This window comes from Pongo abelii, chromosome 12, assembly GCF_028885655.2.
Source record: "Pongo abelii isolate AG06213 chromosome 12, NHGRI_mPonAbe1-v2.0_pri, whole genome shotgun sequence".
Classification (NCBI taxonomy): domain Eukaryota; kingdom Metazoa; phylum Chordata; class Mammalia; order Primates; family Hominidae; genus Pongo; species Pongo abelii.
The window spans coordinates 88,198,097-88,216,052 of NC_071997.2; the positions used below are offsets into that span (position 1 = coordinate 88,198,097).

Consider the following 17,956-nt stretch of genomic DNA (forward strand, 5'->3'; position numbering starts at 1 on the left):
ACCAATTTAATTTCTTTAAGAGTTAGTGACTTATATAGCTTTTCTATTTCTTGAGTCAATTTTGGTAATTCTTTTTTCTTTCTGGAAAATTACCCATTTCATTTATTTTCAAATAGATTCACATAAAGCTTATTGTAATTTTTAAAAATCTCTGTTGTATCTGTAATTATGCCTTTTTCTCTCCTCGTATTCTTTTTTCTTGACCTCATGATCCACCCGCCTTGGCCTCCCAAAGTGCCGGGATTACAGGCGTGAGCCACCACGCCCGGCCTCGTATTCTTTTATCTTTCAGTTTTGCGATGTTTGTTTTTTAATAGGTTTCTAAAAGAACCAACTTTTAATTTGATTCTCTTTAGTTTCTTTGTTATCAATTTAATTTCAAAAATTAATTTTCTTTCCTTTCTTCTACTTCCTTAAGACTTACTCTTTTTCTGTTTTCCTAAATTGAAATGCTTCATATTGCATTCTGTTTTTCAATTGCTGTGGATTTATGTTTTTTCAATGTATTATTTATTATTTATTATTCTTTTTGATGCTCCAGTTGTCCAAAATGTGGCCAGTAGAAACCCCTTCAGTTGACACTTGTATTCTTTTGGCATGTCTCCATTAAACTTTGAGCACTTCCTTATTTTCTGGCATAAGATTTCCCAAACCTACCATGTATTTTCTCCCTGCCCTAGCCTTAGAATTAGCCATTTACTTTTGGCTAATTAGTCTTGACTGAAGGGCTGTCCAGTGTCTTTCTACTTTACCATTTTTTCTATCTTTAGAGTTCAGCATCTTTGCCATGATAAAGTTAACACATATCATTCTCCTTCTATTTTATAACAGCTTTCATTGTTAAAATGATTTAGTGGTGGGTCACTTGGGAAGTGGGAAGGAGTGCTTCTTTTTACCACTAATGGAGTGATACTGTACCAGTAACCTTCTTAAAATCTGAAGGTAAAGCCATCCTTACCTCAGCTCCATTGGGTAGTATATGCCTTTGAAACAACTGGACTATTTAAAATATTAAGATACCTGGCTAAAATGGATGGCTTTAGCTGTGTACCCTAATGATATTGCTAGCTGAAATTGAAATGAAAGCTTAAAACACTTAGCAGGTATCCTTGGGACAGAACAAAAACCAAAAGTAACTTGGAGTACTTAATGAATATTATATAAAATCTCAGTTTCCATGGGAGTAATTCCTTTGGAAGAGTTACTTAGAAAGCTGTTGAGTTCTGCTTGAATTTCGTTAAGGCAGTCAAAAATCCTATTGCTTTCAGAGTTATTTTGGTTCAGATAAGCTCAGTTTATTTGGATTTATGACAGAAAAAATGTTAATCAGGAATGTAAAATTAAGAAGATGAGTTTTGGAGCCTGCTCTGTTGCTTTTGGCTCTGTGTTGGCTATGACTCTCAGTAAGAATGAGTATTTAAAAGTGACAGAACCCAGCTCCATGACCTAGAATGTGCTAGAAGCTACAGGGTAGTAGAGAGATAATCCTGACTCTACTTCAAAAGTTTTAATGGAAATTACAGAACAGACAATCCTGAATCTAGAAATGCAAAGGCAGCTCTTATTGCTATTTTACAGTTTCAGAATAGATTTTTAGTCATCTACTGACTTATGATGGTGATATGAGGGGATTATTGATACAGATATCGTGTCTCACCACTTTAAAGATCAACCATAGATTTTGTAGAAATGCTTTTAAAATGAATGAAAAATAAATATATAAGCCTCCAGTATTTGATCTTCGAATAATTACTCAAAAAATTAACTGTATGGAATGAGGAGGCACACACCTATCTATAGTCCCATCTACTTGGGAGGCTGAGGCAGGAAGATTGCTTGAGCCCAGGACTTTGAGTCCAGCCTGGGCAACATAGTGAGACCCTGTCTCTTAAAAAAAATTCAGAAAATTATGTTATTGTAAGTAGAGGCTAAATGATTGAGACTATCATAACAACCATTATTAATAATTTTAATCTAATTCAAATAATAATGTGTCCCAAAAAAATCTAAAAGGAAAACCTTTGTGAAAATGATTATTTTCCATTTAATTTGTTTTGGTGATTTTTCCGTTATATTTTTGTGTTTAATTTTAGATTGTAAACTCTTTGTAATATAAACTGTATTTATAGCTTACATTCTCTACAATGTTAGTAAAGTATCATGGACATATTTATGCAATAAATACTTTCCAGCTGTTGGCAATCCTTACCAAAGACTTAAGTCCCCCCTCTGGTACAAATCACTGTACAATTGTCATCTTTGGCAGAGAGCTGAAGTAAAACATCTTGGCCGGAATTCTTTTGCTTAAACAAGGCAAACCATTGGAGTGTTGAATTATTAAAGCTTTTAAATTTGATAACAGGTTTTGCTTTATCCAAATTGTAATGATTTATATGATATTAATTTGCTTACCAGAACTCAAATAAAGCTCTTAGCTTATTAGTCACTCTTGATAAGACACAGTGAATGCTTATTTAGCTTTCATCTATATTTCCACTCATGTTCATTAGTTTTCTATTATTTTTCCTGGTTCTTCCTTTCATAAAGTGAACGGATTATTATTCCTCAAAGAAACTGAAAAAGAAGCTCTGTTTCATTAGGCATTAATTCCCTTTTTTTTTTTTTTTTTTTTGAGACAGGGTCTCACTCTGCATGCTGGAGAGCAATGGCATGATCACGCCTCACTGCAGCCTCGACCTCCTGGGCTCAGGTGATCCCTCCCACCTCAGCTTCCCAAGTCGCTGGGACTACAGGCGTGTGCCACCACACCTAGCTAAAATTTTTTGTATTTTTTTATAGAGACGGGGTCTCGCCATGTTGCCCAGGCTGGTCTTGAGCTCCTGGGCTCAAGTGATCCATTCTCCTTGGCCTCCCAAAATGCTGGGATTACAGGCGTGAGCCACTGCGCCTCGCCAGTTCACTTTTTGATTTGATAAACAGTTCTGTTTTGGGGCGTAGTTATTCCCACAAGAAAAGAAAATTATATCCCTTGGTTCTCAGACCCATTTAAATTTAAAAAATTTAAAAAGTAAAAAATTATAGTTAATGAAGTAGGGAAATATTTCTTATCACTCTGGCTGTGAGTAAAATAATAGTGAACATTTATTAGTAGTAATAATGTCTTCCACTTCTTTGATATTTCCCTTCTTTTAGGAGGTACTTCAGTACTTATAAAACGCGAAAGATTTTTTTCTCTACCTGACTTTCCTATTAAATATGTAAAAGTTCATGGAATTTTATTTTCTCCTTAATTGTGTATCAATTTTCCCCATAGTATTTCTGAACGTTCTTCTGAGCTTCTTAGTATTCCTGCTTCTTAAGGACTTATTCATCTAAAATAATAGTATAACCATCAAATGTCTATCTTATTTTCTTTACTTTTTTTTAATGAAAAAGATCATTTTATTGATGAGCCTAGGAAAGAACATTTAAAATCTGTGAAATGCATACTATTTAATCTTATTTCTTTTTTGTACAATGTTAGTCTATGTTATAGACCTACTTATCTTTAAAAAGCAAAAATTTTTTTTCCCTAGTTTGAAATATTTTGATCATAACAAAACTTTTTCCAGGATCTTCAGCCTGTTAAACAAGAAAACGAAAAACCCCTTCCAGAAAACATGGATGCATTTGAAAAAGTGAGAACAAAATTAGAAACACAGCCACAAGAAGAATATGAAATCATCAATGTGGAAGTAAGATATCTCATGTCTTTAAAAAAAAATTTTGATATTACCAATCAAGATGCAAATGATATACTTGGTGATTTAGAGACATAGTCCACATCAAGATTATACTGCTTTTGGCCTTTAAAATATGCTGAAAAACTTAAAAAGCAAAGACTTCACAGATTGTGATCACAGAATGTGATCCTTTACATCTTTCAATAAATGTAAAGATCGAAACTAAGATAAATTTTCAACTGTAATATATTAATACTGGTTTTTGCAAACAATCAGTTCTGATTTAAAAAACAAAAATTCAAGAGACAGGGTCTCACTATGTTGCCCCCTTGAACTCCTGGGCTCAAGCAACCCTCCCCACTCAGCCTCCCAAAGTGCTGAGATTATAGGTGTGAGCCACCATGCCCAGCACTGATTTAAAAATTTTTTAATGATTCTAAGGAGAAGTTCAAATGAAAGTAGTTCATACTTTGTTATTATTTGAAAGTTACTTGTTTTGTCTAAATTTTTTAATAAAAGGAATTCACTTCAAGTAGTATAATACCATGAAAGCCAAGTATCTGTTTAACCATTTTATGGTTATCACAATCATAAATATTCAATCGAAATGAATTGAGGGCCGTGCGTGCAGTGGCTCACGCCTGTAATCCCAGCACTTTGGAAGGTCAAGGTGGGCAGATCACCTGAGGTCAGGAGTTCAAGACCAGCCTAGCCAACATGGTGAAACCCCATCTCTACTAAAAATACAAAAATTAGGCATGGTGGCGGGCGCCTGTAGTCCCAGCCACTCAGGAGGCTGAGGCAGGAGAATCACTTGAATTCAGGATGCAGAGGTTGCCCTGAGCCAAGATTGCGCCACTGCACTCCAGCCTGGGCGACAGAGCAAGACTCTGTCTCAAAAAAAAAAAAAGAAAGAAATGAATTGAATTTTTCAATAAGATTGGAAAATTGAACCGCAATAGGTGAAAATCACATACATAGTAGAGTGGAAATAGTAGGTTAAGAATAAGGATCTCCAGATTCAAATTACGCCACTAACTAACAGATAATAAATGTGTTGTAAGCCACTGAAATCATATCAACCAATCAATTACATTTAATATGTAGGCATTAGACAACAACACTATTTATATTTTGGTAATATTAATTCTCTCAATTTCAAATTGTATTTGTCACCTTACAGCAGGTGAAATAATTTGTGTTAAATCAAGACTGTGTATAGTTGTTGGTGACAGCATATTTTAAAGGAAAGAGTCTCAGAAAGTTATTGACTGGGTTTTCAGGCTAGTCTGAGCCACAGTTTCCTCATCTGCATCATTTTGGATTATCTTAAAGATGCCACTTGATTTCTGTTAATTGACTCCCACTGTGCAGGTATCAGATGTTTCTAAAATGTAGCAGAAGTAGTTTGTACAGTTGTGAGAACTGACAGATTTTTTTATACCTTTTCTTTATTGCCTCTTGTATTTATGTATTAAAAACCCCTCTAGTGGTTATGAACATATGAAAACCATATCTTATCAACTATATTGTAAAAATGGTCAATTTTATATTTCATATGTGTTCATTCATATACTTCAACAGGTCTGTTTTTTATAAGAGGCTTCATTTCATCTTCATCTTGAATAGTCAGACTATGAAAAGGTTAATTAAATTATTATTAAGTAAACTGCATGTTTCTTTTATCAGGTTAAACATGGTGGTTTTGTTTATTACCAAGAAGGTTGTTGCTTGGTTCGTTCCAAAGATGAAGAAGGTACACCACAATTTTTCTTTTTACATGCTCTAATTTTCAGATTTCATATTTTTATAGGAAATTTATTAATTTCTCAAAGATAGAGAAAAGATTTTTTTAAAGATTATTTCTGAATTTTTTTTTAATGACTAGTTTTTAATCTCTGGGTTTGTGTAAGACATAGTTAGACTCAGAAGCTTTGGCAGGGAGAATGGAGATGGCATCCAGCATTTTTTGAGCATCTGCTGTGTGTTAGGTACTATGCTAGGCACTTGGCATATATTGTTGATTGTCATTTATATTCACTTACTTTCTAGGTTCTGTATGGTCTGTAAATACTAAACTAGACTATAACAATATCAAATAATGTCTCATAGGTTGATGCACAGAATAGTATTGAATAGCATAAGGTAATATTAAAAAACTTATTGTCAGTTTATGTGCAAGTTAAGCTGCCATCGTTGCTGAAAGAAGCTAGGATATGGCCTCTTACAGAATGGGAATTCTAATTTGAAACATTAAAATACAGTTTTAATTTTTTAAAGTACATCCTGTGAAATTATCACTTTCGTATTTTTCTTTATACAGCAGACAATGATAATTATGAAGTTTTATTCAATTTGGAGGAACTTAAGTTAGACCAGCCCTTCATTGATTGCATCAGAGTTGCTCCAGATGAAAAATATGTGGCTGCCAAGATAAGAACTGAAGATTCTGAAGCATCTACCTGTGTAATTATAAAGCTCAGCGATCAGCCTGTAATGGAAGCTTCTTTCCCAAATGTGTCCAGTTTTGGTAAGCCACCAACCAAAATAGTCCTCTGTGTTGAAAGGCAACAGTAACAGTTTTGAAACATTTTTTTAGCCCATGTGAGTGAGGGAGAAGGTGAATGCCTGATTCATATATCCCTATGGACTATACATCTTCCTATGTACCTCTTATTCAGGAGACCTTCCCTTATTTAATTATATATCTATATGGGTAATTTTAAAATACTCATGTTTTTAAAAGAGTTAGAGTCCATGTCATACAATATGTTTTGATTTATCAGTAATTTGCCAAATTATCTAGAATAAATTTTTACACGTAAGGTGCATCTTAATATTTTATTCAACTTTAAGCTTGAATGTATTTTTTTAATTTCATGTTATCCTATAGAGCTGTTACAGCAAATTGCCCAAAGTCACTACCAAAGCACTTGGTGTATGTTGAACTAACCTGTTTATCAATGGAAGCTGTGACATTTTTAGTAATAGAACTAACTTTTAATTTATCATTGAGTGGTACATATGTTACATTTTGTCCTCTCTTTTCATTTTCTGCCATCATTTTCTCCATTGTTTAACTAAATGTTGTTGCAATGAATTGAAATTATACCCTAACTATTGAATTCTGAGACATATATTTTGTACATTTTAACCTTTAAAATCATGGTGCATATTATACAATGATGACTTACAATCACTGTCAGCCAGGTGGCAGTCATGGTGTAATTGTGTGCAAACTTCTGTTGACAGCTTCTGGTGGGATCAAGAATCAGCATTAAATTGTGTTTGGCAGTTGGAGATATCCTGTGGCTTGAAAGCAGACGGAGAAGGTTTACACATGAGAGAAAGATGCAATATTTCTTCAGACTTACAGTTTCGAGTTGTAGATTGAAACAGAATTCACCTCCTAAAAGCAGATGTGACTTTACCAATGTCTTTCCTAAATATTGAGCATTTAGCTCTTATTTAGAAACTTGAGTACCCTGAGAATGATAACTACTTGAAACCTTGGAATGATGTAGTAGTGGTTTATTCTCAGGAAAGCTCTCTGGCTTATATACAGCACAGATTAGATACAGTCAAATATTTAGATTTCCAGGGATAAACTTGCACATGTTCTCACTGGCATTCCAAATTAGAATGTGCTGTGCCTTTTTTTTTTTTTATGGAATGTAGGTGATTATGTATAATTATCTCATTATTTTCTTTCAGAATGGGTAAAGGACGAGGAAGATGAAGATGTTTTATTCTACACCTTCCAGAGGAACCTTCGCTGTCACGACGTATATCGAGCCACTTTTGGTGATAACAAACGTAATGAACGCTTTTACACAGAAAAAGACCCAAGGTACTAGAATAATATAATTAAATCTTTCTCTCCAGAACCTTTCTCCAGTTATTTAAAGTACTGACTTTGGTTGACTTAAAATGTTTATTTTGGTTGGAACCAGGAATAATAAGGCTAAAACGATCATTCTTTTATTAGTTGTTTGTATTCAAAATTGGAGTCTGGTAATATTCAAAATCAGAGTAAATACAAATATATCACTAACATTTTATTAAAAACTGAAATTGATTTTGTGAATTACAACATAGTTCATTCATGTAAATTCATAAAGACGACATAGAACTGCTAGATTGTGAACAGACTGAGTCTGTTTCACCTTTGCATCTTAATTGATAAGCAGGGTGCCAGGTTTGTATAGTGCTATTTAGTCAGTATCTATTGCTTAAATAAATGGTATACTTAGATAGGTATCTCTCTTTCAAACTAAAACCCCTTGTTCCTGATGATTGTTGAGTACCTTTTAACCATTAAATTCTTAGTAATATATAGAAGAATTTAAAGTATGTGTTGCTACTAAATTATAAATTAAAACTAACTCAAAAATGTATTATTGTGCTAGGTGAAAAAATTAAATATATGCTATGGTTTCAATTGGGTATCAAGGAAAAAAGATGCATTTTTAAAAGATTGAAAGGAAATATACCCAAAGTACTAACAATGGTTTTTTTTTACTTTTCTTTTTTTCTTTTTGTAATAAGCATTATTATTTTTATAATCATAGAGAAAATACATTTTAAATTTAAAAATAATTGTCGCTAGAAATAATAGGAAAAAAAGATTAACCTCTAGTTCTTTATATTTCTTATATTCTCTTAGACACATTTTACCCTAGAGCCACTTGTGTTCTCACTTCCTGTAACCACGTATCTACCAACTATTTGTTCAAGTAGTTTATTTTTGATTTGTCATCACCAAACCGAGCAAACAAAAATATATAAAAACAGCAAAGAAAGTGTTGAAAATAAAGAGCAAAGTAGGGTAGGGGATTTGCCCTACAATTAAATATTAAAGCATATAAAGCAATAACAGTAAAAATAATACAAATTGATAGACGAATAATAGAGCCTAGAATAAATAACTCTAAAACAGATCCTAGTATATATGAAAATTTATATGATAAAAGGCATCACAAACTAATGAAAAATGAATCAGTGTTATTTTATAATGCAATGGGAAATACTATTTGGGAAAAAATAATTTTCATCATTGTTTATGTCAGCATACATTCCTAAGAGATTTAAAGAATCCATTGAGAAAAATAATTTTTTAATAAGATGAAAATATAAGCTTTTTACTCAACTTAGTTGGAATATTTTTGAAACATAAAATCAATAGAAGAAATTACAAAGGGTAGTAGCAGTCTTGATTACCTAAAATATTAAACTCAAGTCAAAAACTACAAAAACTATTGTAAATAGTTAAAATCTAGATAACAAAATGGAGGAAAGTGTTTTCAACAAAAAGACAAGTTAATATCCTTAATTTTTTTTTATTTTGAAACAGAGTCTCACTCTGTCACCCAGACTGGAGTGCAGTGGCGTGATCTCAGCTCACTGCAACCTCTGCCTCCCAGGTTCAAGTGATTCTCCTGCCTCAGCCTCCCAAGTAGCTGGGATTACAGGCACCTGCCACCATGCCTGGCTAATTTTTGTATTTTTTGTGGAGACGGGGTTTCACCATGTTGGTCAGGGTGATCTTGAACTCCTGATCTCAGGTGATCTGCCTGCTTTGGCCTCCCAGAGTGCTGGGATTACAGTTGTGAGCCACTGTGCCCAGCCAATAGTCTTAATTTTTAAAGAGCTATTTACATACTAATAATTTAAGCTACATTCAAAGTTTAAAATAGACACAGACATTTCACAAAAGAAATACGATTGACAAATAAACATGGTAATGTGATCCAATACAGAAGAAATTTTACCAAACTATAAGCAGTTGTTATTTGGGGGCATTGGGATTCTTTACATTTTTCAGTAGTTTCAGTATAAATTACTTTTATAATAAGGAAAAATATAAATATAACATTTAAAGCCACCCATTATGTTAGTATAGAGCTTCTAGGATATTATTTGATTATATTCATCAAGTCATAAAAATACACTTATTAAATTAGTATTTCCATTTCTAAAAATTTGTCTTGGGAAAATAATTGTGAACATCATGGAAGGGGAAAATATCTTCATGAATATGTTCCTTGTTATATTGTTTATTATAATGAAACATTAAAATCTAAATTTTTAAGAATTATGATATATTAGGTAGCCATTAAACCTGTTATAATATTAGGTAGCCATTAAAAATAATAATCACAAAGACTTTCAACTCATGTAGGGAGAAAATTGATATATGAAGTAAGAAATACAGAATCAAAAATTGTATCTATAATTACATCTATTTAAAGACACGCATGAAATATAAATATACCTTAGAAGGAAAAATAAAGTAAAATAGCTATGTTAATGTTTTAAATGTGTTACATTAGTAAGGTTGTGAGGGGTTTTCTTCCTGTTCTATTTTGTTGTAAAAACTGGGAGAAAGGAAAAAAAAATCCAAGATTCATGCAGAGAAAAAAGAAAATAAAAATAACTCCGTGTCCCTTTTATTCCCTATTTGTGTCTCCTATAGAAAGCTTATTTCCTCTTCTCAGCAAAAAGCTGTATTATCTACTCATGTGATTGAGAAATGACGTCTGTAGTTTACCTTGAAATGCATCCAAATAAAGATGGATTAATAGATGCATAGATATGTGATAAAGTAAATATAGCAAAATGTTAGCAATGATGGAATCAAGATGGTTTTTTCAACTTTTCTGTATTTTTGAAAAACATTTATGATAAAATGTTAGAAGTAAATGATTTTGAATGCCCTTTAGGAGAAAATGAGAAAAATAATAGCTAATTGTTAAAGTTACAAGTGATACTCACTAAGGAATTATTTTTATTTCCTATCTGCATTATAAATCAACATGTATACTGACCACCTCTGAGATACTGTCCTTAACAAGGTAGCATGCATCTGAAATAAACTGTGATCTCATCTCTCTCTCTCTCTCTCTCTAGCTACTTTGTTTTCCTTTATCTTACAAAAGACAGTCGTTTCCTCACCATAAATATTATGAACAAGACTACTTCTGAAGTGTGGTTGATAGATGGCCTGAGCCCTTGGGACCCACCAGTACTTATCCAGAAGCGAATACATGGGGTCCTTTACTATGTTGAACACAGAGATGATGAATTATACATTCTCACTAATGTTGGAGAGCCTACAGAATTTAAGGTAATCCTGCATGCTCTTTGTTCCTATTTGGGCTGTTAAGAAGTGTCACACTTCGATCAACAACATTTCTTCCTCCAAGAGCTCATTGTTTTATAAATTGATGCCACCTTCCTATGTATAACCAATCCCATTTCTTTTCCCTTAGAGCTAATGCCTCTACATATTTTAATTGTGCCTAAAAAGTTAGTAAATAAAACATATTTTGTCCTGAGTTTATGTTATCAAAATCAAACTTAGTAGCTTAAAAGAGCAAACTTATAAACTCGTGATTTTATGAGTTGGCAATTTGGATTGATCTCAGCTAGGCAGTTCTTCTGCTGGTATCAGCTAACCTCACTGATGTATCTATAGTCAGCTAGCTGTCAATGCCCTCACTCAAATGTCCAGTGGTTGGCTAAGCACTGGACATACCGTCTCGCCACCCAGCAGGCTAGTCAGGACTCATTCATATGGTTGATGGTCACACTTTATCCCTGATGCAGCGTTAGTTCCTTCAGCTCTTCTTAAAACAGTGAGGACTAGTATGGTCTAGTTCTCAGTGATTGCATCTCTGGATGCTGTAGCCTTCGTGTTTTCTTACCTATATGTCTTCTAACTTTCTTCCACATAGCTAATGAGAACAGCGGCTGATACCCCTGCAATTATGAATTGGGATTTATTTTTTACGATGAAGAGAAATACAAAAGTGATAGACTTGGACATGTTTAAGGATCACTGTGTTCTATTTCTGAAGCACAGCAATCTCCTTTATGTTAATGTGATTGGTCTGGCTGATGATTCAGTTCGGTCTCTAAAGGTATGTTTAATTTTCAGAAGTTAATACTGTTAATCAAAATATATATGCAGTTTAGCTTAACAGAACATCACATTTTGAATAGTGGCAGCAATGTTCTTTTTCTTAAAAGGAATTCAACTTAAATGGAATTTAGCAAACTCACTGTCGGGTTTAGGAGGGTTATCTTAGAATTACTTAGAGGATCTTGCTTTTTATGCAGTTTTACTTAAAATAGTGTCTTATGGCATGGACTTCACAAGTAGAGTTAAGTGCTAATATTTCTCTTTCTGTATATCTCTCTACCTCACGTATCTCTACAACTTTAGATATAGCAAAAACTCAGGCCAAACTTGGTAGCTAGTGCCTAAGCACTGACCGCTGCTCCCCCATCCCACATCCCTAACAGGAACAGTAGTGGTATCCACTGTGTTTTAGTCACTACATGCTTTTGTCTGCATCGTCTTCTCTCTGCCAGTTTTCTTATCCGCGGGGGATGCAGGGAGCAAACTTTGGTTTCTTTCAATGTAGGAGTAGCGTGGTCTCCACAGCATCACAGAAGGGTACTAGTGGCAAGACTGCTTGGCAAGCTGACTAGTTGATACTGCTTGTGGCTACCAGGAAAGATAACCTGCCTTCACAAGTGAACTTCCTAAAATTGGTGAATGACAACCTTATTGCCTAGTTTTAAAGCAGCATTAACATGTGAGTTGAGGTAGTAGGCACTGAAGGGAAGAGGATGGCTTCCATTTTGTTTGATATGAAAAGAGTTATTGAGCCAGTTGATGAGCAAACAGCATAGACCATTTATACCTCCCTAACTCCAATATTCTTAAAACTCCTGTAAAAATGCAATTTCAGTCAATTCAGTGGCTTTTTATTGAACTTTTATGTGCACAATATTGTATTGGACATTATAGAGTCGAAAGCTGTTAAAGCAGAATATCCTAGCCTTAAGGAAGATACAGTTAATCATAAGATTAGTACACAAAGGTTAAGTTTATTGTGGATTTAAATAAGTAGTATCAAAAACATAAAATGTGCTGTGGGGCTCAAATTAGAGAAGAAGGCCCAGGAAAGCTTTTGGTAAAGTTGGTTGAATGTGAAATAAACCAAAGAGGAGAGATAGGATTTTGACAGGTGGAGAGGGGATGATATTCCAAGATGAGAAAGCCATCAAATGAAGCTGTATGCTCTGACATTCAGAAAATGTTCAGGAAACTGTTAATTGTTCTGTTTTATTAAAGCGCTATACATTTCTGGGGGATGAAGCCATGATTTGACTTTTTGTGAGTGTCAGTATGAGGAATTTATTAATTAGGAAAGGTAACATTTGAAGTTTTTGAGCAGGGGAATGGTTTGAGGAGTGGCAGCCATAGTAGGATACACTAAACCAAAAAGAAGTAAGGGGCAGGAAGCTAGTTCTGAGATTGTTTTATTGGTATAAATAAGAAATAACAAGGGCCTGAAATAACTGAAATTCTCCAGCTACTCCCTAAAATCAAAAGATTAAATGTAATGTCCAGTCTTTTAGAACGCTATGTAAGGTCCTAAAACCAAAATGGTGACTGACTTGAGGGATGTCCTTATTGTCTTCATCTGCTGGAGTGCAAAGTATTTCTTTTCACTTGCTAATTTAAAAAATTTTAATATTATTATTTTAGATAGCATTTCTTTTTTTTTAACTTTTACTTTCAGGGGTACATGTGCAGGTTGGTTTAATAGATAAATTGTCTGCCACAGGGGTTTGATATACCTATTATTTTGTCACCCAGGTAATAAGCATAGTACCCAATAGGTAGTTTTTCAATCCTCACCCTCCTTCAACCCTCAGGTAGGCCCCAGTGTCTGTTATTCTCTTCCTTGTGTCCATATGGACACAGTGTTTAGCTCCCACTTATAAGTGAGAACATGTGGTGTTTGATTTTCTGTTCCTCTTGGCTTGCTTAGGATAATGGCCTCCAGCTTCATCCATGTTGCTGCAAAGAACATTATCTCTTTTTTATGGGTGCGTAGTATTCTATGGTATATATGTGCCACATTTTCTGTATCCAGTCTATCATTGATGGACATTTAGGTTGATTCCATGTCTTTGCTATTGTGATGAACATAATGTGTGCGTGTGTCTTTATGGTAGAGCGATTTGTATTCCTTTGGTTATATACCCAATAATGGGATTGCTGAGTCAAATAGTAGTTCTGTTTTACATTCTTTGAGAAATTCCCAAACTGCTTTCCACAGTGGCTGAACTTACATTTCCACTAGCAGTGTATAAGCTTTCCCTTTTTTCTACAGCCTCACCAGCATCTGTTATATTTTGACTTTTTAACTGCAGTCATTCTAACTGATGTGAGATGGTATCTCATTGTGGTTTTGATTTGCATTCCTCTAATGATTAGTGAGGTTGAGCATTTTTTTCGTATGCTTTTTGGCTGCATGCATGTCTTCTTTTAAAAATGTCTGTTCGTGTCCTTTGCCCACTTTTTTATGGTGTTGGGGTTTTTTTCTGTTTCTGTTTGTTTGTTTGTTTTGCTTGTTAATTTAAGTTCCTTATAAATTCTGGATACTAGACCTTTGTTAGATGCATAGTTTGTGAATATTTTTTCCCATTCTGTAGGTTGTCTATTTACTCTGTTGATAGTTTATTTTGCTGTACAGGAGCTCTTTAGTTTCCAGTTGCTGATTTTTGTTTTTGTTGCAATTGCTTTTGGCATCTTTGTCATAAAATCTTTGCCTTTCTGTAGAATTATATTTCCTAGGTTTTCTTCAAGGGTTTTTATAGTCTTAGGTTTTACATTTAAGTCTTTAATTCATCTTGAGTTGATTTGTATATATGGTGTAAGGAAGGGGTCCAGTTTTCAATCTTCTGCCTATGGCTAACCATTTACATGTTAACTGGTGCCAAATTTAGACATCTTCAGTTGGGAAACTGGTGGAGCAGCTATTCTTATTTCAGTCTGTATGAATAAGAATGGGAGAGAATATGTAATTTCTAGCAATGCACTTGTTACAACAAAATTCTATGTCAGGAAAGTTAGAAATGTCATGTGGAGTTTACTCTGTTATATGATTTGACTTCTAAGTAAATATGACCTTTTATATTTTTTGTAAGTATTCTTATTTTAAAGATATGCCCAAGTTTCCATGGTTTTAAATTCCACTGGAACAAACATTATGTCTTTAATTTATTCTGTATCTTCTATCTCTTCATTTTCTGACCCTTCCCAAATGATAGTAACTATTACGACTTTTATAATGTTCTAGTCATCATCAAGTGGAATTAAATACTACTTGATCTTTCTGGTTAGTACGTGGTATATAATAAAGAGAATTTTATAGATCAGACCCTTTTTATGAACCTGAATAATATTAATTAATATCCATAGACAGTGCTATACACAAAAGACAAAATCTTTAACCAAAGCATGAGTGCATTATAAAATATTTCTTTATGCAGTATCTCTGCCTGGTGGGCACTTGATTAGAAGATATTTTTAAATTCAGTCTCAGCCTGTAATCCCAGCACTTTGGGAGACCAAGGCAGGCGGATCACCTGAGGTCAGGAGTTCAAGACCACCCTGGCCAACATGGTAAAACCCTGTCTCTACTAAAAATACAAAAAGTATAAAATACAAAGAATACTAAAAATACAAAAACTAGCCAGGCGTGGTGGCAGGCACCTATAGTCCCAGCTATTCTGGAGGCTGAAGCAGGAGAGTTGCTTGAAGCCGAGAGGTGGAGGCTGCAGTGAGCCAAGATCATGCCACTGCATTCCAGCCTGGGTGCAAGAGCGAGACTCCGTCTCTAAATAAATAAATAAATTCTGTCTTAGCAATAGAAATGTAAAACCCTTCACATACTTGCCTCGTATCCTTGGTCATCGTGCCATCAGTGTTTTCTGGAAGTATTTTTTTTTGTCACAAAAAGAAGTTATGATATTTAACTTAGGCCAGTTGGGACATTTTTTGCTGTATGCTAACATCAGTTTTATTTAGAGGAGGAGTCTGCATATTCAGGCCAATTTTCTTTCGGCATGTATGTCTTATTCTTTTGATGAAATAACTATAGTTTGCTGGTAGAGTGCTAAAACTGAACCTGTTTCTGTCAGGTATCTAAGGAATGTCTCCCTATCTCCTGGCCTACTTACTCTCTGGTGCTGTCCATTAATATACACAGATATACTGCAGGCTTATCTCAATAGGAAATGTGGCTTAAGATATCCTTGAGTTAGTTAATACTTATATCTGCATTAGCTGGATGAACGTTTAAAAGTCCATAGCCTTGAAACAGTTTTTATTATGATTAAAACATTAATGTTGGTCCCATTAGTTTTAGAAAAACACCAAAAATACTTTTTGATTTATTGGAACCACTTGGTCTAAAGCTAAGACAGCTTACTACATAGGTCACATAGAGACTGTCCTGAAATCTCACCAAAGGGCAGAAAAACTTGAGCTTCCGTGGGCTAAGGAACCTTGTACCCTCGCTCTGAGGCCTGGTTATGAGGTTTGTAGCAGTGCTTCCTTTTTTTCCCTCTCAAGTCTCAGTTTGCTTGCTTATAACTATGCTACCAGATTTCTCAATTTTTGTTTACATTTTACTCTGCAGTTATGGCTTACATTTAAATAGACAAGTTATCCTTTAAAACAACCCTCAATGTGAGAAGCATACATTAGGAGCTTTTAGAGATTGCAGATGTGTGCCCTTATTAGTGTTTCATGAAAATAGATTTTTTTTTTATTAATAAGAAGAGATTTGCTCAGAGAACGTAAACTCTGGCTGTAGTTGCTGCAGGTGGAATGGTATCCTCTTTATGCACAAATCCCCAGCTGCCCTTTTTCAATAGTGCCCACCAGTGATGTTTCTGTGCCTCTGATTTTCTAAGGAATTTGCTCCTTCTACAATTACTCAGGAAAAGAAAGGCAATTTTCTTTTAATGTTCTGCCTCTCGGTACCATTTCTAACACTCTGTCAACCTGCTTACCAGAGTTCTTTAAAAGGTGTAAGAGGGATGTTAGTGCAAGGCTTGAAGCTGGACCCTGCTGCTCTAAGAGAATAAATTTTGATTCCTTTCCTTTTTTCTTAAAGTTAAGAACCTTGAGTATAATAGCTGTGAGTCTCTCAGAGTAGATGTGCCAGAAGAGGTTTTGTTCTGCACAATGGTTAGCCTAGGAGCTAAAAGTTAGAAACAAATTGCAAATGCCTTAATGCTGCTGAGCCCGTTTATAGCCCTGAAATAATAACTGTCATCACTGTGGCTGTCCAGGCAGCAGGGTAAGGACTAGTGGGTAAATTATGAAAAACACACGCATGTGAGGGATTTCACGTTCTTTGAGAACAGAGATCTTGGCAGTGTCGGTGGGTTCTGGAATTACTATTTGATTTGCTCTTATTCTTCCATTTTACTATTTTATTATCCAAGATTATACCCCAAAATAAAGTTTTATGTTAAAGGCAATTTCATACAAAGCTAGAATCATGATAAATCATTTTCCTATAGTTTGTCTTATTTTATTGGTCATTAATGTACAGTTTTGTTTTTTATTTGAAATATATGTTGTTGTGATAAAAAAAAGTAAACTAGATATCCACATCATCTTGTTTGGAGAAGACTTAGAAATTTAATTAATGATACTTGGCCTAAATAAAGAATAAAAATAGCTGTTTTATTTCTTTAGCTCCCTCCTTGGGCCTGTGGATTCATAATGGATACAAATTCTGACCCAAAGAACTGCCCCTTTCAACTTTGCTCTCCAATACGTCCCCCAAAATATTACACATACAAGTTTGCAGAAGGCAAACTGTTTGAGGAAACTGGGCATGAAGACCCAATCACAAAGACTAGTCGTGTTTTACGTCTAGAAGCGAAAAGCAAGGTAGGTCTTAATAATCTTCACTTTCAGCTCCCATTTACTGAAAGCATACCGTTTGCCAGATGCCATGCAGTTGTTGGAGTTACATTAGCACGGTTTCCTAATGTAGATTTCTTAGACCATAGTAATACCGAAATGACTTTAGGGGTACGTGAATTTTTTTTAACCTTAATATTCATGTTTGTTTTAACATGGATTAGAAAATTTATAGCATGTCGGCCAGGTGCAGTGGCTCACGTCTGTAATCCCAGCACTTTGGGAGGCCGAGGTGGGTGGATCACGAGGTCCGGAGATCGAGACCATCCTGGCTAACACGGTGAAACCCCGTCTCTACTAAAAATACAAAAAATTAGCCGGGCGTGGTGGTGGGCGCCTGTAGTCCCAGCTACTTGGGAGGCTGAGGCGGGAACCTGGGAGGCGGAGCATGCAGTGAGCCTAGATCATGCCACTGCACTCCAGCCTGGGCTACAGAGCGAGACTCCGTCTCAAAAAAAAAAAAAAA

The 17,956-nt window shown here is 34.7% G+C and overlaps 1 protein-coding gene across 8 annotated transcripts in view; it reads left to right on the forward strand.

The window, feature by feature from the left end:
* PREPL (prolyl endopeptidase like) overlaps positions 1-17,956 on the forward strand; it is a 42,938-nt gene that overhangs the window by 11,782 nt on the left and 13,200 nt on the right. For 7 of the 8 annotated variants that reach the window (XM_063713213.1, XM_054545369.2, XM_009237330.4 and 4 more), the window contains 7 exon segments: positions 3,573-3,695; positions 5,373-5,439; positions 6,007-6,213; positions 7,398-7,533; positions 10,593-10,809; positions 11,420-11,605; positions 17,260-17,457. In XM_063713213.1, coding sequence (XP_063569283.1) covers positions 3,573-3,695; positions 5,373-5,439; positions 6,007-6,213; positions 7,398-7,533; positions 10,593-10,809; positions 11,420-11,605; positions 17,260-17,457 — 1,134 coding nt within the window. 8 annotated transcript variants of the gene reach the window in all.